Genomic DNA, 22,931 nt, shown 5'->3' with positions numbered 1-22,931 from the left:
TATTGAGAAGCACACTGGGCCTCAACTTTCATGGAACTTACTTCTGATGGAGAGAAAAGGGAAAAACATTTAACAAATAAACACATGCTTGAGGGGGAAATGACTGCTATGAAGAAAAATAAAGCAGCGTAAGGGAAGAGCAGTGCTTGCTCTGTCTAGATCATGAGGAAATGTCTCCCTAATAACAGAGCTTCTAGCAGAAACTCCAAGTGAGGAAGGGAGCCCTGAGGTTAAGAGCATTCCAGGCAGAGTGCAAAGTGCAAAGTAATGGTGACCAAGGTGGCAGAGTGCATGGCTGCTGGAATGTCTGAGCCCAGTGGCAGCAAGGGGCAAAACATTATTGGGCTTATAGGACATGTGGCCCCTGAACCAACAAAAACTGACCCTGGCCATTCTGCACCCCCTTTGGCGATATTCCTTGCTGCCAACCAGCATGACATGTGGGTACTGTCGTGCTGAATGAAAGCACTGCCCACAGTACACCCCAAGCTCTTCCTGTCACTGCTGCTGTCCCTAGAGGTCTTCTCCAAGCTGCTCAGTCTTCCACATCTCTCTCAGGGTGAACTCCACTTCACCTTCTTTGGCTTTCCTCTGAATTTCCTCCTCCTTCAAAACATTTCATAGCCAGTTCTGCTGCAGCTCCCAAAAGAACCTAATAAATCTCTCTGCAATACGCTGGGCAACCTTCTCCTCCTATAATAGCAGCAGAAACTATCTGACTTCTTAAGCAGAATTTTCTTCCCTAAGAAGCAATACACTGACTTCTTACAAAACTATGTCCATTTTTTCGGTTACTCTAAAGCTTAACTGCTACATGTCCCTATAATTATTTCATTTCAAAGAAAAATACCTTTGTTTAAGTAAACCTAATACATGGACTTATGAATTTAGTCAAAAGATAAATTGGGCATGACTTTGTTATAAAAGGATTTTTCACTTTAGAAAATGATTCATAATAGCATTACTATAAATGGCAAGCTCCCCTATTTCAGCCTAAATTTAGGAGTCAGTTCTCACACAAATCTTTAAGGACACATCATAAGGTCAGGTGACGTGTATCTGTACCATGAGATCTTTGCAAAAGCCAGGCTTGGATTCCCATCCTGTATTTTTGGAAGTATTATATTTAACCAAGACAATTTGGAAACCTATAAGCCTCAAGGGTTGATTTATAATCATTCTGTTATCTGTAATTCCCAAAATGTATATGCCTCAACCAAACAAAATGTCTAAAAGTTTAGTACTATAAACCAACCAAACCAACCAATCTCCTGCTCTCTTCTGGCTGAGATTCAGACTTATAATTGCTCAGGTAGCCAACCCATATGTTTCCATTTTTCTTATGCACATTACCATGCCAAATCACTTAACTGTTCACTGCTACTTCTTACAGAACTCTTCTTGGACTTTTTCTACGCTCACACTGTCTGATCATCAATTTGCATGTCAGTTCCTTTTAATTGGATTCCATCCAACCAGAATTACAGCTGCCTCTCTCTATGAAAGAATAAAGTGATTTTTTTTCCTTCAACAATGCCAGGGTCCCTACCAGGGAATCAAACTGTCACTCCACTTGCTATTAATTATCCTGAGCTACGCCACTGTTTCCCTTCCTTCATAAAGCCCTGAACCATATTCCTTCCCCCCTGTGATTAACAGCAGTCATGATGATACCTTACATCCAATGAACCAACACAAGAGGGAAATCCGGGCATCAGGCATAGATGACAAGCAATGACAAGAATGCTTTAAGCAGAACATTTAACTAAAAGCAAAGTCTCTGATACGAAATAAATGAGTTCTGAGGTTAAAGGCCTGTCTTATACATTTCTAGGGCAAAAGATCCCTCAACTTCCCATGGCAGTCCTTTGCACGATCTCAATCCATGAGGTTAAGACAGGTTTCCTGACACCTAAATCTCTTTAGCCACAATATAAGCCTGTGATCTCTTGTTTCCGTGGTGATGGCAAAGATCTTACCAGCCTCCTCCGTATGACAATTCCCCCGGCATTTAAAGGCTCCTATTAAATCATCCTTCAGTCCCCACTTCTCTGTGTTGTATCATACTCAGGAGAGTGACCAGGATGGAACAAAGTCTCAAAACAGTTTCAAGTGAGATACAGTTGAAGATATTGAGAATTTTTAGTCCGAATACTTGGGGGATATGAGAGCTGCCTTTAGAAATATCTCAAGGGCTTCAAGTGTGAAAGAGGAAATTAGACTTATTCAATATGACCCCAGAGAGTAAAACAAGAAAGAACCAATAGGTTCTACATACTTGCAAAAAGACAGATTTCCTCTCAGTATAAAGCAGGAACTTCCTAACAGAAAAACAGAGCTGTTCAAAGACATTATCTGCCAAGGCAGGCCACCCTGTGTCAGCAAAGGTGGGACAGCCATGTGGAAGACACACAATAGTACATCTGGAAGCCCCTGCAAGGCAGGCTGGCTAAGCAGACCTCTAGCTTCGTTCCAACACCAAGAATCTACAAAACCAATTAATCATTAAATGTTTAGGTGGCTGGGTTTTTATCATAATGAAGAGGTATGAGGCTTTAAGGCACTGAATGATAAGCTTCCCGCCACTCACAGGCACAGGACACATTCACATGTAACAATTCATTATGCAAAAAAGGACTGGAGGGGGCCATTATATAATTTCACTCAAATAGGGGAATCAGCAAAATTCGGAAAAAGCTCCCCACTACTGTGGAAGGTAAAATAATGGTTCCCCAAGGATGTCAAATGTCCTATCTTCCTGGAACCTCTGAAGGCATCATGTTATAGGACAAAGAGGAACTAATAAGGTTGTAGGTGGAATTAAGGATGCTGGTCAGCAAATCTTAAAGGGATTATCCTAAATTGTCCAGGTGGGCCTAATATAATATCAAAGGTTCTTAAATAGAAGAGGAAGATATGACTATTGAAGTGGGGAAAAGAGAAATGGCATTGTGAAAAGGTCTCTACCTGCAGTCCCTGGCTCTGAAGATGAAGGAAGGGATGACACAGCAAGGAATACAAAAAGCCTCCGGAAAAAAAAAATTTAATTAATTAATTAAAAAAAAAAATCCTCTGGAAGCTGAAAATCCCAGGTAACAGAATCTCCCCTACAGCCTCCAGAAGAAAAACAGCCCTGCTGACACCTTGATTTCAGCCCATGGAGACTCATGTTGCACTTCTAACCTACAAAACTGCAAGATAATAAATTTGTATTATTTTAAGCCACTAAATTTGTGGTAATTTGTTACAACAACAAACAGGAAACAAATACACCTACCAAAGATCCTGATACACACCTATATTTTTCAGAAAGAATGGGTAACATTTGTATAGTTTTAAATGACAATCATTACTATAAGTTTCAATGATAATCTTTGTCTTACATGAGAATACAGTCTAGTGGAAGTATATCTAGACCAATATAAACTGTTTCAACAATTAGCCTTTACATGCCATATCTCATGTCCACGTGATATACCTGGAACATAACAGACTCCCAATAAATTGTTAGTAATTTAAACTGAAGAGTCCAAGTCCAAATGTCATCTTTGGCCTCCTTCACTGGCAGGGACAAAAAGACTTTCATGCTACCCAGTACATGGCTCTATTACTTAATCATACCCAAAGATTAAAACAGTAGATGAATCTTATTCACTGCCCTATAATTAGCAAAAAAACAAGGACGTGTGTGTGTATATGTAAGAGAGAAAGAGACAGAGAAAGGCAGAGAACAAGAGCCTTTTGATCATCTATGCTCCCCACCCCCAACCCCGCTTCAACAAAGAATCATTCCACATGACACTCCAGAAGACCTAGTTTCAACCCCTTCTCAAAGCACAAATTCTACACTCTACTGGAGGTATGGTTCCCCTGATGCTGGAATACCTGAAGCAAAGTACATTTAAAATCATTACTTTTTCCTTTCATTCTGCTCCCTTCCATCCCTTCCTTCTGGCCTCCATCCTCCATACAGTCTAGAACACTGTCCTATTTCCCATAAGAGTTATGGCCAAGCATGGCTCTGTGCCCACTGAAGAAGGAGCAGCTGAAATGCTGTAAAATGTCTATAAGAGGCCACAAACAGAGCTCATCTGGCCAACTCCTCTTTTATACTCACTAATGTCCACATCCAGGTTGCTGGTGGCAAATGCCCCCAGGAATGCTTGGTCAGCCAGAGCTAGGCAGCCACTCCATACCCTCTGCCCACCAACACCTGTTTATTTTAGTGGCTAGGATTCTTTAAAACTGTTTATACCTGGTTCCGTATAAGAATGCATACCCAAACAATCTCTCATTGCCACATTCTAAATCAAAGGCACATTTAACTCCATTCTGATAGAAACCTGAGTCTGTCTTACTTGGAAAGGAGGGGGAAAAAACATGGGACACAAACATTCAAAACAGATAATATATAGTTGTGGGAGAGAAGGGACTTCTAAGCAGGGAAACTTTCATACACACACATTTAATATTTGAAAATCTATCTTCCAAAGAGCTTTAAATTTGGAACTTCAGAAATGAACTGTCAATCGTACCATTGACAGAAGTCTCTTTTATTTTAAAACTAAAGAAAACTGAATCTCAAGGTCTCCAAGACTAGCAGGGAGGTTTTTAGGGATCATTTCTCTCTGGGATCTCATAGCATACACATTCTCTAGCCATCTGACAGAATGTCGTGGCCAAGAACGTGCGCGTTCTAGGGCCAGACTGCCTGGATTCCTCTCCCACCTCCATCAGCTACTAGAAAAGTCCTGATCCCTCTGTGCCTCATTTTGCTCACTCACAAAACGGAATGATTACAATATCTTTACCTCACAAGGTTGTAAGATCAGATGAGTTCATACACATAAATAACTCAAAATAGTACCCGGCAGAAGGAAACTCTGCTGGTCTATGCAAGCAGTCACCAGCCACATCTGTCCCTCACAGGAAGTTCTCATACAGTCCCACCAGGCACACTGGTCAACTGCCACTTCAGCAGCTCTAATACCCAATACCAATCCCTCATCTCTCCATTCTGACTGCCTACCCTCGCCAGACATAATCTGCTCAGTGGGAAGGGCTGTGACTGTAGTTCTTAATAGAAACAGACTGCATTTCAGGAAGAGTTCACTGAGAATACTTTCCTCCAGGGAAACCAAGTAACTGAGAGAACAGGCTTTCTTTCCCTTTCCGTGAACTGATGATCCCTATGGAATCCTTCCACTACAGCACTCTACCAGCCTGTGAATTCTGTTTCCAACCCAAAATATGTCCTTGATTGCTTTATGGATAAGAAACATTGATAGCGCTTCAAGAGCCACCAGTGTTCTCCTAATCTAATTGCATAAAAAGTAGTCAGCTTTTCAGCCTATAAAATCCTTCTTTCAACCACAGCTGCATTACAATTGCTCTGAACATTTCTGATAATCACTTTTTTTGGCTTGTGCCTCAAGAGATATTATATAAGCTAAAGAATTTACTGATGTTCTATCTAAGTAGGGTAACCTATGTAGTCAATAATCTCCTATGGCAGATTTGACTCCAAATGTAATTTGGCTTCCTCTTTGGAAAACTCTGGGAAGTTTGCCTTTGGAAAACTTAAGCAGTACTGAAGACTAACACCACTGAAGCTATTAATAGAAGAATGTAATATAAACACATCTCAAGCACCAAAGAGAAGTCTCTGAACCTTCTGAATGAAGGCTATATAATGAATGAAAGCTATGTAAAATGAAGAAGTTTAAAACATATATATGACAAGCATGCTGAACACTGCAAGATACTGATGGAAAGAAATCAAAGAAAGATCAAAATAAGTGGAGGGACATACTATGATTATAAATTAGAAAATTCAGCATAGTAAACAATGCTCCTGAAACTTCTCTACAGATTTATGCAATTTCAATCAAAATCCCAGGAGAATATTTAGATATAAGTAAGAGGATTCTAAAATTTACGTAGAAAGGCAAAGGAGCAAAATAGTCAAAACAATGTTGACAAACAAAATTTTAAATATAAAGCTACAAGAATCAAGATGGTGTGATTATTGAAGAGAGAAGCATCAATCTGTTGGAATGAAACAGGGAATCTTAAATTGATCCACACGTGCAGAATCATCTAATTTTGACAAAAATACAAAGGCGATTCAATGGAGAGAAGGTAATCTTGTAAAAAAAATAATGTGGAAATAACTGATTATCCATATGAAAAAAATATATTCTATCCATATCTCACACCATACTGATATTAACCCAAAATTAATCAAAGATGTAAATGTAAAGTCTAGCACTACAAAACTGGAAAAAACCTTGGTGACCTTTGGTTAGGCAAAGATTTCTTAGCTAAAATGCCAGAAATATAATCTGTAAAATAACGAACTGATATTTATACTTCACCAAAATTTAAAACTTCTGCCCTTTTAAGGACATTGTTAATGGGAATGCAAAGATAAACCCATAAGATATAAAAATATACTTACAAATCATACATTTGACAAAAGAATTCAAAAAACATAAAAAACTCTTGAAACTCAGTAAGAAGAAAAGCCTTTTATTTTTTTAATGGACGAAAGAGGGATACCTGCATGCCTCACTAAGTTGAGTGTCAGCTCTTGGTTTCGATTCAGCTCAGGATCTCATGGGTCATGAGATGGAGCCCCAGACAGGGCTCCACACTCAGCAGGGAATCTGCTGGAGTCTCTTTCTCTCTGCCCCTCCCCTGACTCACACACTCATGTGTGTGCTTTCCCTCTCTCTAATAAATAAATAAATAAATAAATAAATAAATAAATAAATAAATCTTTCTTAAAAGTAAAAAATAAAAATGGACAAAAGATTTGAGCATATTCTTCTCAAAGGAACATATATGGGTGGAAGCACATGAAGAGATAGTCAATACCACTAGTCATTAAGGAAATGCAAACCAAAATGAGATTCTACTGCATGCCTATTAGAATGGCTAAAATTTTAAAAATATTGACCATACTAAGTGTTCACAAGAATATGAAGGAACTGGAACTCTCATTCACTGCTGGTAGGAAGTAAAATAATATAAACAATTTATAAAACTGTTTGGCAGCTTCTTATACATTTAAACATATGCCTGTCATATGACACAGACATTCCATTCCTAGGTATTTACCAAGGAGAAATGAAAATATAGGTCCATATAAAGACTTGTATGCCAATATTCAACTGCACATTCATATGTCAATATTCATAGCTTTATTTATAATGGCAGAAAATTGGAAAGGACAAAAAGAAAGAAAAAAAAAGAAAACTGGAAATGGAAACGCCCCCAAAAAATGAATAAACAAACTTTAGTATATCCAAACAACAGAATAGTACTCAGCAATGAAAAGGAAACTATCAATACATGCTACTACATGGATGAATCACAAAATAATTATGCTGAGTGAAAGAAGCCAGACAAAAGAAAAGAGGACAAACTGTAGGAGATTCCATTTATATAAAATTATTGGCAATGCCAAGTAATCTATAGTGCTAGAAAACAGATCAGTACAAAGAAGGGAAGTATTATAAAAGGGCTTGAGAAAACTTTTGAGGGTACTAAATATGTTCATGATCCTAACTGTGGGATGTTTTCATGATTATGTACTGTCTCAAAACTTAACACATTATCCAGTTTATCTTTTTTTCATTATCCAGTTTAAATATGTGAAGTTTATTGGGTGTCAATGACATTTCAATTTTTTAAAAAGGACGGGATCCCTGGGTGGCGCAGCGGTTTGGCGCCTGCCTTTGGCCCAGGGCGCGATCCTGGAGACCCAGGATTGAATCCCACATCGGGCTCCCGGTGCATGGAGCCTGCTTCTCCCTCTGCCTGTGTCTCTGCGCCTCTCTCTCTCTCTGTGACTATCATAAATAAATAAAAATTTAAAAAAAATTTTTTTAAAGGAATTCAATGGAAAAAGTAAAATAAAAGGCAAAATAAAAAAGCATAATTATCTGCTCACATCCTAATAATTTATAGCCACATGGAGGAATACACAATACAGCATGGGAAGTGCCATATGAGGGAAGCATGGGGTGCTATGGCACAAAGGGAGGGAAAGACCGTGAATCGGGAGGCTGAATAGGACTTTATGTAGAAAAGCCTATCAAAGCTATGAATAAGACTAATTAGACTGCTTAGATCTACAAGTAAAACTGCTTAGAAATTCCAAGTTTCTTTTTGTTTTAAGTCAAACTCGACTTATTTCCACATCACATTTCATGTGTATTATTTGATGATGATTATGTTGTGTTTGAACTATAAAACACCACACATAATGCATACCATAGTACATACAAATGTACACTTTGGAGCTCATCATTTCCTCAGAACAATAATCTTATGTCATAGGATTTCACCAAAGACTAGTTTTATTTTGTTCTGTACATAGGGAAATTGTAGAACTCAAAGAATCAAGTTGATAATATGGCTGGTTTTCTCTACTCTATTTTTACAAGACTAGAAATAAATTATGAAAAACCTATTACAAAAGAGGCATAGAAAGTGCTTATATAAATGGATTTAAAGCAAGTGTCCTCAGACTAAAAAGCCTTTAAATTTATTTTATACTGATATATTATAGGCTTAACATAGATATGTCCAGAGAACTACAAATAAACAGTGTTATCTCTAATAATTCTAACTTTTCCTACAATAAAAAATTAATTTGTATCATTAATCACAACCTTAAAAGAACTCTGGGAAGTACACTTATAAGAATCCATCCTTCCACTATTCTTCAAAACCAAATAATAATTATAAAACACTTGCCTTTTTCTCTTCTTCTCTGATTTAACATGCTATGAAGCCTTCCTCCTATCCAGCTCAAAATGCTAAGCTCATTTTTAAACCATCGCTTTTATGTTAATTGCATAGGGATGGATGGGTATGAATAGTCAAGGCAATGGGATGGAATCACAAAACTAAGTGGTACGTTTTCCTTCATCTGTGCTAAATGTATTCCAAAATAAAATACACAAGAAAACCTCAACCTCACTTTAAATCTGATTTTTACCTGTCCATTAAATGACTCATTTGTCCCATGGTCTCATCCACCATGCATTTTGATGTTAAGGAACAAAGAAACAGTCCAAAATGGTCAACAAAAGGAAGCAAAGAATAAAAGTCATGTGACACACAAAGGAAACCACTAAAAACTGTATCTGGCATCAAGACTAGCCCTGACCAGGGATCCCTGGGTGGCGCAGCGGTTTGGCGCCTGCCTTTGGCCCAGGGCGCGATTCTGGAGACCCAGGATCGAATCCCACATCGGGCTCCCAGTGCATGGAGCCTGCTTCTCCCTCTGCCTGTGCCTCTGCCTCTCTCTCTCTCTCTGTGACTATCATAAATAAATAAAAAAAAAAAATTAAAAAAAAAAAAAAAAAAAAAAAAAAGACTAGCCCTGACCATCACAGCCTCTCCCAGTGGCCAACCCAAATCTCCCAATGCTCTGCAGTTCCAGAACAGACATTAACCACATCTCATCCCTGGCAGCATTTCCCCCAAACCTCCCTTTCAGCAACCAGATAAAAAATTTGACCAGAGCAATGGAGATGTTAATGTAACGAATCAAATGTTCACTGTCAGAGTCAAACTACCTTCTTAAAAGATAAGATGAAGCTTCTTAAAAATGACTTTCAGCTAAAGACTGTTCTTTTGGAAGTTTAGATTTTTGTCTCGTGTACATATAGTTCATAATCAGGAACTCCACAACTTTACCTTGTATAAAAATCTGTTACCTTGGTGAGCACCAAGTAATGTACAGAACTGTTGAATCATTATACTGTACACCTGAAACAAATATACTACTATATGTTAATTATACTTCAATTAAAAAAAGAAAACTATGGTTGTTCTTACTTATGGAATAACAATAAATACTCAAGGAAGGACTTCAGATATGACTTACATCTAGGTACCCAAACCAGTTGATTCTTTTTGCAGAGTATTATGGTGGTAGTTGCTACATCCCAAAGAACCCAGCCAAAGGCCTCAATCTCAGTTTCCTTAATTGCCAAATACATTTTATAACTAGAACATACAACCAGTAACAAGCTTAATTATAACAGTGGGCATTTTAATTGCTTTTTGGAGAACTAGCCAACCACCTGTGGTATACAGCTTCAAAAGGATGCACTCTCACGAACTAATTAAAATCTGAACCCTGACAAACCGTAGCTCTCAACAGCGATATTCACTTGCAAGCTGCATATAAGATATATAAAAGGATAATTTAGAAATTATTTATGGGAATTAAGGGACTTACTTAATTCGATTTTGCTTTGGATCCTCCCACAATTTAGAGGGTTGGCTTTCAAGAAGAGAAAGTCTCCCAGCTAGGAGTCAGAATCATTTGCTTTGTCTAAGGTCATTTCAGATCACTTCATATTTGGGTTTATCTAGCTGACAGGGAAAAGTGTTGGTATTTTTTAAAGGAAATTTTAAAGAACACAAACTAGAAAAAGGAGTAAGATGTTCTGCATGATGCTACTGAAACAGTGAGTTAAATTTAGTCAATGTCAGCTCAAAAGGTACCAGTAAAGTTTTCTAAGAAACGGAATGGCATTTTGCCTCATTTCCAAATCCCTCAAACTTTCACTTGATAAAGTTTAGAATTTTGGTTTATTTTAAAGGACAAAATCCTCATCGTGAAATGATTCAATGGAAGGAAAAATGTCTGGTTTTGCCCTTTCCATATGAGTCAGCACATGCTTGCAGCAAAGTCAGAGAACAAAAGTACCTCATTATCTGTACTGCGCTAGGATGGATGGTTTCAGAAATATGCTTATTTTGTAAGGAACGATGAATGACCAATTCACCATCTTTAAGATTATTCTCCTTGTCCAACCTATCAGAATGGCTATCTGAGCCTTAAGACTTCTCTCATGGGTGAAACTTGTCCATCCTACCAGAATGGCCATCTGAGCCTTAGTCAACACCAGAATAAGAAGTTACAGTAAAAACATTATAGAGTGAAAATTTCTGCTTGTGCTGAAGAACACCCTAACAAGCGATTGTTACACTCTGCTAGGCTAACTCATTCCTCTGATATCAAATTTAACTCCACCTGGACAGCACAACACACAACATCCATACAAAGCCCCTGCCTGTGACTTATACCAACTAGTTTAAGTCCACATGAGCTACATGCTCCTATTCCTAAAAAAGGCACAAGAGACTCAATCTGGTTTCACTGGCTTTAATGTAACCAAAGAGGAAGAAAAGAGATTTCTAAACTTTTCCTCTCTGCCTTTAGGCCAATTCTTCCAAGGCAGTCTAAACCTGGCCACTAGCCAACCTTGTACAATCCTGTGAAGTCTGCTCATTGCAATTATCTCCACAGCAATTGGGCTTTGTGACATGTTCCTAACCTGCAGCGAGGAAGCAAGTCTTTCAGACACACTCAACCAGGCAGCAAGAGTATCAGCTGCGTCATCAGGGATGTGTGATCTACTTTTGGTGGCTCTGATAAACAAGCATGGAACAGCCCTCCCTCAGCTTCAAAAAAACATTCCTGCCTTTGTAGCAATAAATGGAAGAAATTCAATGTGAGACTAGTTGTATGTTGGAGATCCAATTCTCCCAAAGTCTTCTCAATAAGCAACCAAATTCCACAACCTTCAGGGTCCTAAATCAAAATTCAATTTAAAAAAAAAAACACACAAAAACATGCCTTTTTTTCATTACCATGTATTATTTATTCCCACCCTAAGGGAAAATTCAGGGAGTAAAGAATGCAAACTGTAACCACATGATGGGATCATAGCTCTGACCTGATAGGTCCCTCATAATAACACGCGCTATGTGCTAACCCTGGTTTAAACATTCCATATACTATAGGTCCAGCATTCAGCATAACATAAGATGGGTGCCTGCCATCTGTGTGCCTTTACAGAAGCCACAGTCCATTCATCTAGGATACAGTTCTAGATTCACTGACCACCACTACCCCTGTCACCAAGGAAGTGATGTCTGATCACTAACACCCTCCCACGCCTGAACTCCAGAATCTCACAATGAGAATGCTTTCACGATGCTTCTGAAAGATTGCCAATGTCTTTTTTTTTCTATTAGTCATCCATAAAAAAAAGGAGAAAAATCTCAAAAAGATTTTTTCTTTGTCACCCATAAAAAAAGACTTTTGGAGAGCTAATCAATCTGATGCCCTGGGATATTTTTTCTGCTTGTGTTTCTGCAGACACTAACAAAGCAGTGATATCAGACAGGGCTAGGTAAGCCAAACATCACAGTGTCCTCCTCTGAGTCATTCAGATCTTACTTGAACAAACTGAGCTTTCACAAAGAGATTCAAAGTATCAAATATGTCACTCAAAACTCATTCTCTGAGGCCCCTTCTGGAACCTGACAGACAACCTAGAAAAAAGCAAAGACCCAGAGAAGGACACTCTACAGTCAGCATCCCAAGACCAACAATCCCAAAAGCCTAGATGAAGTCTCTTAATCAGTGTGGTCTTTTGGTTGGTTGGTTGGCTGGTTGGTTGAGAGAGATCGTGAAAGAGAGAGTATGAGCAGGGGAGAGAAGTAGAGGGAGAAGCAGATTCTTCACTGAGCAGAGAGCCCAATGTGGGACTCAATCCCAGAACCCTGGGACCATGACCCAATCCAAAGGCCCACCCAGTCGCCCTGTAATCAGTTTTTTAATAGACAACACCATAAATACAGACAGCTGTAGATGATAAGAATAAGCACAAGGAAGGACTTTAAGAATCATTCTACAAGCCAGACATGTACTAGGTAGAAACAGTGTTTACATGTACCAAATAAAGAAAGTGTTATTGCACCTATTTCAGTTTAAAAAAACTTTTTTTCATAAATGGTAGGTATCATGTTCTCCCACCAAGTGGATTCTCTCTGGTGGAGAGTCAAAATAAGATCTGGAATTTAATCCCACCAAGGCCTAGGGCTTTGGTCTGCCTTGTTCACAAATGTATCTAGTAACCAGTGCCAGGCACACTGCATGCATCCAAATACTGTGTTCTTGCATATATCAAATTTCTTTAATATTCACAACCACCTAGATGAAGAAACTAAAGATTAAGACACATAAGTAGAATGCTCAAGGTCACACAGCTGACAAGTGGCAGCATGACATTCCTTATACCTGTATGTCCTAAGAGTAAATCCATGTACATTGATTATTAAAATCATTAGGCTTACTGCATAGTTGACTTCAGCAATCCTTTATTAATAGCTTACTCTAAATTCTGTGTTGAGCTAGATACTGTGAAAGTGGTGTTTACTTCTAGCAACTACTATAAACTACAAGACCATTCAAAGGGAGCAGGTTGGGGCAGCCTGGGTGGCTCAGCGGTTTAAGCGCCTGCCTTTTGCCCAGGGCATGATCCTGGAGTCCCAGGATTGAGTTCCACATCAGGCTCCCTGCATGGAGCTTGCTCCTCCCTCTGCCTGTGTCTCTGCCTCTCTCTCTCTCTCTCTCTCTCTCTATCATGAATAAATAAATATAATCATGAAAAAAAAAAAAGAAAGAAAGAAACATGTAGGGTCCACTTAACCGTAGATTCTTTAAAAAAAAAAAAAAAGGAGCAAGTCGATGGCACTACAACCTATCTCATGACGAAAATTCACATTTATAAAAGCTTACTCATGGGGTAAATTTATATAAGAAGTATGAAGATGAGGTCTAATAATTAAAAAGCACAGAAGGAGCTAACTTGTCCAACACATTTGCTGATCTCTTACTTTGCTGGAAACTGAAAAATTCTGCTTTTACAGTTAGGTAACCAAAAAAAAAAAAAAAAGTTTAAAAAAATCATTTTAAGATGTGATAACTGATCACATTTGAAAGTCAAGGAGTAATTCAAGTGTTCCCTATCAAGAAAAAGTCCACAGAAACAAAAAACTTCCAGGAAAGTAGTGCAAAGACTCCAGACCTGACTTACCAGTACCTTTTATGTTGGTTTCCTGGGAACATAACAGTCTTTGTGCATTGCTTGGAGCAGAAACTTCAACATACTTTTACCTTACAATATGCAAGAGATCATGTAACCAAATGAGGTAAAGTGTAATCTCATCACACAATACAACACAAACAGCTGTGAGTTCCTAGTTACAGGACAGCAGCTCAATTCAGCTGCACACCTGCAATTATTTAATGTCTAGTTAAGCTTGTCTCCATTTAATAAATTACTTGATAATCACAAACAGAAAGGGAAGAAAAAACATAAGCCGCCAGTGAGAACTGGAGACAAGGGTAGGAATTAACAAACAAAGATAAAGAAAAACTCCTTGTAAAAATGTCTGGGGAACAACGACGTAGTTGAGCCAAACAAATTCAAGAATTCAATATGACAGGTATTTTGTAAGCTTCTGCTCAGGTGCCACATAGGGAGTCAGCCACAGTCGGGGGCCAAGGTTACCCTGTCCTGCCCCCTACCCTCAGTGTGCCTAGCCAGTCCCCGAGCTACTTTACCAAGGAGAGTGGAAAGATAAGGATAGAGTTCTCATTTCTCCAGGCAACTGAAAAAGCTGCAGGATTATCAATTTCCCTTTTCACTTAATAAAAGAATAGACACTTCCCCAGCCTTCCAACACACGGCCAGCTTTCATCTGCCCAGGAAACCAGAATAGAAGGCGTCAGGACAATACACATCTAGAGGCAATATCAAAATCTCATTTTCACCAACAGCTTCCGCCATTCCCCTCACCAGCTATTTCCTGAAATTCACCCAAAATAAATGTATTTTTCTTCTATCTCTACTTCTCTTCCCGACAGCCCTCTGGTAAAACAAAATTGCCAGAAGGAACAAAAGGAAAAGGCAGAGAAGGGAAGGGTTAAGTAGAGGAACTTCCATAATACACTGTTACGGGCTGAAATGTGTTCCCCCAAAATTTGTATGTTGGAGTCCTCTAACTCCTAGGACTTCAGAACATTACCATATTTGGAGATAAAATCTTTTAAAGAGATAATTAAGTTAAAATGAGTTCTTTAGGTTGGGCCTTAATACTATACAGTTGAGCCTTGAACACCAGGGGTTTGAACTATTAACATGCACTTAAATACAGTACTGTAAATCTATTTTCCTTATCACTTTCCTTTTTTTTAATTTAGTTTTGTTTTAGTAGGCTCCACACCCAATGCAGGGCTCTAACTCACAGCCTCAAGATCAAGAGTCACATGCTCTACTGATTGAGCCAGCCAGGTGGTGCCCCTGTGACTTTCTTAGTAACAATTTATTTTCAGGGCTCCTGGGTAGCTCCTTCTGTTAAGTGTCTGACTCCTGCCTTCAGCTCAGGTCATGATCCCAGGGTCCTGGGATCGAGCCCCACGTCTGGCTCCCTGCTCAATGGGAAGCCTGCTTCTACCTCTCCCTCTGTTTGAAGCTCCCCTTGCTTGTGCTCTCTCGCAAATGTGCATGGTTTCTCCCTCCCTCTAAAATGAAATCTTAAAAAAAAAAAATTATTTTCTCTAGCTTACTTTATTGTAAAAATACAGTATATAACATACAAAATATGTGTCAATTGACTGAGTTATCAGTGAGGATTCCAGTCAACAGTAGGCTATGAACAGTTAAGTTTTGGAGGAAGTCAAAGTTACATATAGATTTTTGACTACACATGGGGTCGGCATCTCTGACCTCTGTGCTGTTCAAGGGTCATCTATAACTGGTGTCCTTTTAAAAAGAGGGCATGTGGACACAGCATGAACACAGGGAAAAGACCATGTGAGGACACAGTGAAAAGGCAGCCTATCTGCAAGCCAATGAGATTGGCTTCAGGAGAAAGCAACCCCAACAACATCTTGATCTGGGACTTTTAGCCTCCAGACATGAGACAATAAACTTATTTTATTTAAGCCACCCAGTCTCAGGAACTTTGTTATGGCAACACTGGAAAACTAATAAAGCCACAAATCAGACAATCAACTCTGAAGAAATAAATTCCCATGAATAGGTCCATTCCAAATTCTTCAGCCGAATTTCCACCTGTAATTCAGCTGAATTACAAATAAAAAGGACCAACAAGTTGTTAGTATTTAATCCTTGCTTGTTGGACCATCCTGCTACAATCTGATACGGCTGAAATGACATGCATTCTTTCCACACAGCAGTTTCTGAAGCCTTAAACTTGGCCAAAGGATACTCTACTCAAATCACAAAAGGAGCCAGACACTAATACTAACCATCCATCCATGCATCCATTCTATTAGGCACCTACTATTTGCAAGGGAAATGAAGAAAAATTAAGATTTGGAACCAGCTCCTACTAGTAGTACTAGATAGTATTAGTACTAATGATGTTATCAGGCTGAACGGAGAGAAGCACACCTTTGGAAACACCTTGTTAAGAATGTCTAACACATAAATTTCCAAGGCTAAAAAGACAAAAGAAAAGAGGAGAGTACTTTAGGCATAGAAAACATATAAGAAAAGGGATAGAAATATAACAGCAGGAACCAGAAGTAAGAATATCAAAATATTCCAGCTTACTAACAAAAAGTGCATGATCTTCGGCAAATGGCAAAAGTCCCTAATGCTGAATTTCATGTATAAGATAATGCTTATCAAATACCCAGAACTGTCTCTACCAAGGTAGGGTTACTATTGGTTATATTTTGTTTGTACCAGAAATGGTGGACAGTTCTACGGGCTGGATTACAGGGATGAGCAAGCCTACAAACAAGGCTTGAACAGTATTTTGGAGGCAGACTATATAAAGAGTCTCACATGGCTTACTTAAGGAGTTTGGAAAACAGTATGTCCTATAGACAACAGGAAGAAGCCTCCAAAGGTTTTTCTAGACTTCAGTTGGAACATTCAGAGTCTGAGATCTCTGAAAAAAGTCTCTAGTGGTGGTGGCAGAGTGAACAGTTGAGGGGGAGAGAGAATGAAGTCAGAATCAGTGCTGGGCAGGATAAAAGGAGAAAATAGAATCAAGGCACATTTCAGAAGTGTGGACACAGTGACCTCCCCAAGATGTAACTTGTTTCAAAACAAAAATGACAAAGGATTTAATTAAGTTGGCTAGCCAGGTTACTATTTCACACTCTAGTAACACTGTCCTGTTTAATTAACTAATTTATATTCTAATGCATTTACACACTTGTATACACACACAAAAAAAGAAGAGCTAACAAAACGTGACCAAACAGACCAGCGCTCCTGACCAATAAACACCCTCTTTAAAGAGCCAAACAACAGCAAAGAGCCTTTATTTTTAGCATTTAACATCTCTGATATTTACTAAAGTTTATAGTTCCTCTTCCCTGGGAGTTATTTTACTGTTTAAGTGGACTGTATTAATATTCGTACTTCTAACCCTGACCAAACCAGCACTTGAGAGCAGTTTCCTCTGACTCTTCAACCTGCTGCTATTTTCATACCTAACCTACTCTAAAGGTATAATGATCAGCTCTAAATCTAGGCTTGAAGGCAGAGGACTAAAGGCCAGTACAACATTTACATTTCTCCCAGGCTGAGGCATGGAAATCCAGTGACAAATCAATTTTTTTCCTTTAAAGACTGGTAGACATGCAGGCTTTTGAGAGAGGTACAGGTGAAAGGAGATCCAGAAGCAGATGATGGGGAATATCCTTCCAGTAGTCATCTTCATAACCCTGGCAATTCTTAAAACACTTATCAAGTAGGTAAAGCAGACACAGTCAAGCAATGCATGATGCTTAACAGGTTCACAGGCTGTGGGCCATATACCACTATGGCCATTCACAGTCCACCCTGCAGGCTTGCAAAGAAGCAGCAGAACCAGGGACGCCTGGGTGGCTCAGCGGTTGAGAGTCTGCCTTTGGCTCAGGTCGTGATTCCAGGATCTGGGATTGAGTCCCACATCAGGTTCTTTGCAGGGAGCCTGCTTCTCCCTCTGCCTATATCTCTGCCTCTCTCTGTGTTTGTCTCTCATGAATAAATAAATAAAATCTTTTAAGAGAGAGAGAAAAAAAAACAGCAGACCATGGATTAGAATTGCCTGGGAGTTCAGCACCAGTGTAATGGTCCCCAGCTTTGCACACCACTAGTCCCTGCACACATCCATAGAAACACATCTATGCTCAACATGGCCGTAGGTATTCTCTGTGCCTTCCCTACTAGCCTTTCACACTATCTTTATACCAGTTAGTTGTAAACAATCCTGTCTCCTCATTTAGACTGTATGTTCCTGGAGAGGTAGGATCTACACAATAGTCCACCTTCTGTTGTGCCTACACAGCAAGAATTCAATATCTGTTTAGTGAATGGCAGGTTAATCCCAGGAGCAGAGAACCCTAAGGAGGATACTGAAGAGCCTCTAGACTAGAGCAATGCTTCCAAAACCTCACCTGGGGATCTTGTTAAAATACACATTCCTAAACACCACCCCCTGGAAATTCTGACTCAACAATTCTAGGGCAGGGGTCTCCAAATCTTCATTCCTAACAAGACCCCAGGGGATGCTGATATTGCTGGTCCACTACAGCTCTGTAGAATAACTTCCCATCTGAAGTAGAAATCACCCCAAATGCAATTCTGAGAAAGATCATGTAGTAACCACCGTACCCCTTCCCCCAACCCTTTAAGAAAAGTTGACACACACCCCAGGCAGACATGTGGGTGTGCCCACAAAGATCTCTGACTTTTTTCAAACGAGTCACTCACTTTTCTTCCTTTTCTCTCTGCCTTTGCCTCTTTCTCCTTGCCTGTGCACAAGTGGAACCACATCTGAATACTAAACTATAGCCCTTTTATTTGTGTTCCTCAGGAAAACTGCATGCTTCTCAAATTACAGGTCCTCCCCTCTCTGAATTTATCTACTTTTCCCATAATAAACTCCCTCCATGCCAGCAATTAATCAGCCCCAAAGACCACCCAGGAGCAGCCATGGAGAACCCTGCCCTCTCAATAAAGCTGCCTGCCAGCACTGTGACGGTCCCTCTGAGCCCCTCACAAGCACAGCAGTACCTTCATTTAGTTACCTGAAGAAGCTGGCCAACCTCAGGCTTCTGTCTAGATCTGCTGCCCTAAAAAGGTGTGACACTCAGTGACACTTGGGAACTATTCCAGGTTCTTCTTCTGTTCACAATCTCTTAGAGTCTCCTTGCTGGTGCCAGTCCTTCCACTCAAGAGACCAGGGATATGGTGGAGGTTCAGTGTCAGGAGGCCTGGAGTCAGACCCCAACTCCAGTAGCAAGGAGCTGTGTGACCTTGAGCAAATCAGATAAGCTGTTTGACCCTCCATTTCCTCAACTACGAACCAAGTATAATAATACCTTGAAGCTATTATAAAATAGATTTCATTGAGGTAAAATGAAATATGCAAATTTCACAAACTGCAAAACACTAAAAAAATGGTAATTATCATCTGGCACCTGCCAACTACTCAAATACTGGTTGAGTGAACGCCATCTCCGTTAGTAGGCTAAATTCCTCACAAGAGCAAAGGATATAGGGAGAAGAAAGGCTGATCAACAGAAGTCAAATGCCACACAGCCACTGACGGTCTTTGAAATCATTGCTCTTTACTGCTCTTAAACCACTATTTATTGGCAACTCATCTTCTTCAGGCCTGCACTAAGCACTTCACATGTACTATCACATTTCCTCCTCATGACCTTACTCAGGCACATACTATCATTACCCGCCTTTTATAAATGGGGAGAGTAAAGCACAAACAAGTTAAGTGACATGTTCAAGTTGACAGCTAGCAATGGCAAGGAAGGAATTTGAATCAAGGAGGTCTTATTCTAGAGCCAGGGGAGGCCGACCCTGTGGCACACAAAGCTTCAAAGCAGGTATCCACCTTCAAGGCAGGGAGAAGCACCTCTGCCTCTACATTCTAGCTCTTTACTCCAAGAACTAATTAACAGGACAAAATGACAGCATGATGCTCCAGAAAAAAATTACAGCTACTCATTTTCTGAATTACCATGTGATGCAGATAAGAGGGAAATCACCAAATATTTAATGTACTTGAAACCTGGTCTGTGAAAGATTCAGTCATTTGAAAACCAAATTTATATAATAGAAGTAACTCTCAAGAAATATAAATTTGAGGGGATCCCTGGATGGCTCAGCGGTTTAGTGCCTGCCTTCGGCCTGGGGCATGATCCTGGAGGCCTGGGACTGAGTCCCACATTGGAATCCCTGCATGGAGCCTGCTTCTCCCTCTGCCTGTGCCTCTGCCACCCCCACCCCTCAGTGTCTCTCATCAATAAATAAATAAAATCTAAAAAAAAAAAAAAACTTTCAAATTCCTTTAAAAAAAAAAAGAAAAATATAAACTTGAGGCATGGTTTTCACTTCAATAACCCTTCTAGTTAATACTAGTAAAAGAAGAGTAAAGGAGGACAGGCTCTCAATTGTATGCCCCAACAATGGAGGCTAGTCAGAGGCTGAGAGGAATCTCCCAAAGTGTCATCAGAAGATCCACAGAGGCAGCTAAGAGTCATCAGTTGGATCTGCGTCCTTCTTTGGGATGACATACCTATGACAAGCCCCAGAATTCCAGGAGACCTGTACTTATTCAAACCATTTAACATAATTAACAGAGCTAATGGTGGCATAAAAAAAATAAAAATAAAATCCCAGTGGGGAACCCTGGGTGGCTCAGCGGTTCAGCACCTGCCTTTGGCCAGGGGCGTGACCCTGGAGTCCCGGGATTGAGCCCCACATCGGGCTCCCTGAATGGAGCCTGCTTTTCCCTCTGCCTGTGTCTCTGCCTCTCTCTCTCTTTCTCTAGGTCTATCATGAATAAATAGATAAAATCTTTTAAAAAATGAATGAATTAAATAAATAAATAAATAAATAAATAAATAAATAAATAAATAAATAAATAAAATCCCAGTAAATCTCTGCAATTTTTCCGTAAGTGTAAAAGTACTGCAAAATAGTTTTTTTAAACATACAAAAAAAACAATAAAAACCCAATAGAAAAATAAGCAAAGAATACGACCAGATTGTTCACAAAGCGAAAATACTATCAGATCTCAACATCACTCATATAGAAATGCAAACTGAAACCACTTTGAGATACAATTTTCTCTTATCAGATTGGCAAAAATTCAGAAGTTTAACCACAAAACCTGTTGACAAGGCTGTGGGGAAATCCCTACTCCTATACATTGGTACAACCAATAAAAATTGGTACAGAGGATTTTGGCAATAATTATCAAAATTACAAATACACATACACTTAGACTAACAATTTCACTTCTAAGGGTTTACCCTCCAGATGTATATATACCCATGGATGAAATGCCATATAATCAAAATGCAGCATCACTTTAACAGTGAAGGACTAGAAATAACCCAAGGTCAGAACTACTTAAAGAAAGAATACTATAACCATAGGGGAATATTATACAGCCTTAAAGAGAATTAGGAAGTTCTCTCTGTACTGAGATGGAATGATCTCCAAGATATACTGATAATTTAAAAAAATGCAGAACCATGTTTATGATATTTACTGTGTAATACATACTCAAATATATTTCTATTTGCTTTGAGAAATTATGGAAGATACATAAGAAACTAATAAAGTAGTTATGGGAAGCTACAGAGTAGGACATACTGGGTCCAGGGGATAAGAGTGAGACATCTCTCTCTATCACTTTTATATGGTTTTGATCTCTGAATCATGACCGTATTACATACTCAAAAAATAATCAAAAGAAAAAGAAACCAACAAAAACACTCATCAATCCCACAACTGATAGAGTCAATCTTTGGATTCACCTCTAAATGGATTATATCATTGACAGATTATCAGGGACTATTCTCCAAGTTCTATTTCTATTGTTTCCTACAACATGCCTCACACCTCATAAAACATTAGGAGATGCAACCAAATTTAATCTTAACCAACAGAGTATAATCAAAAGCAGAAAAATACAAATGTGAAAATGTAAATGTAAAAAAAAAAAAAAACGAACATAGTCAAAGTCACCTACAATGTTGGGGAATCTAATCTCCTATGTTACATTATCTGTACCACTCTGCCTCTCTACCATACATACCTACCCTCAATCCTAACCTCTCCCTCCCTAAGCACAGGTAGTATAGAACTAAGCATTTTTAGCAATTAAAATGGAAGCAAATTCGAGCCCAAAATCATGAATTAAAATCTCAAAATACAATCTATAACAACAAAGTGGTTCTGGCTGTCTTTAGTGTGAAAATTTGACATGTTGGCAAGTGCTGTTCAGAACTGACTCAGCAAAGGACATACTTTATCCCACATTATCTCCAGTGGGATCTCGCATGTTCTCCTTGTGTTGACTCCAAGGTTGGGTGTGCTGTGAGGCCATTACAGTCCATAGGGCATGTGTGATGTAATACAGGAGAGTAGCTAAAATGATGAGGCTAGTCTGTGACATCAATAATCCTACTAAGAAAGGGCCCCCAAGATCACAGATTATAACATTAGATGGGAGAGAGGCTTCCACTCAGTAGGGAACTACTTTTTTAAAAACCCTTTGGGACACAAGTCATCAAAGCCCAGCTCACCTAAGTGCTATATAGGGAAAATTATTTGCTTTTCTAGTAGATCAATAAGTGGCTAATAAGGTCAGAGACAAGAAATGAACAATCAATAAAATGGGGAAGGCACTGTAACCTGTCACTGCTTTGAACCACATCCTTTGTTCCTCTGTAGAGAAGGTTTTCACAGTAAGAAGGGAGAGAACCAATAACCATGTTGCTTGATTTCTTACACGTACACATAAAACTTGCACACATGCCTCATTTCACTGAGCTTAAGAGTATGGGACTATTATTAAGATATTCCTTAATAACCCTAGTAGGACCACAGCAGATGATCCAGGGAGAAAACCTTGCCCTGGACAGTTATATTCCTAACTGGAATTACCAGGTTTTCACTAGTTTACCTAAAGTCAATGCTCTCAGAGTTAGAGAAACAAAGGGCTTCTGAAAGTAACAATCTGCTCTCCCTCCCCTTTCTCCTAAGGGGTA

The 22,931-nt window shown here is 39.2% G+C and overlaps 1 protein-coding gene across 9 annotated transcripts in view; it reads right to left on the bottom strand.

Moving 5' to 3' along the window:
• AUTS2 (activator of transcription and developmental regulator AUTS2) overlaps nt 1-22,931 on the bottom strand; it is a 1,131,932-nt gene that overhangs the window by 1,011,602 nt on the left and 97,399 nt on the right. Inside the window, exon 1 of one of the 9 annotated variants that reach the window (XM_072837553.1) lies at nt 4,118-4,144. The exons of the other annotated variants lie outside the window; for them this stretch is intronic. Within the exon in view, the coding sequence (XP_072693654.1) occupies nt 4,118-4,129 (12 nt within the window). The 5' untranslated portion in view covers nt 4,130-4,144. Of the gene's footprint in view, nt 1-4,117; nt 4,145-22,931 lie in introns of those variants that run through there. 9 annotated transcript variants of the gene reach the window in all.

This window comes from Canis lupus, chromosome 8 (genome assembly GCF_048164855.1).
Source record: "Canis lupus baileyi chromosome 8, mCanLup2.hap1, whole genome shotgun sequence".
Lineage (NCBI taxonomy): Eukaryota > Metazoa > Chordata > Mammalia > Carnivora > Canidae > Canis > Canis lupus.
Note: the sequence above shows the minus strand (reverse complement) of the source record. Positions and strands in the feature narration are given on the sequence as shown.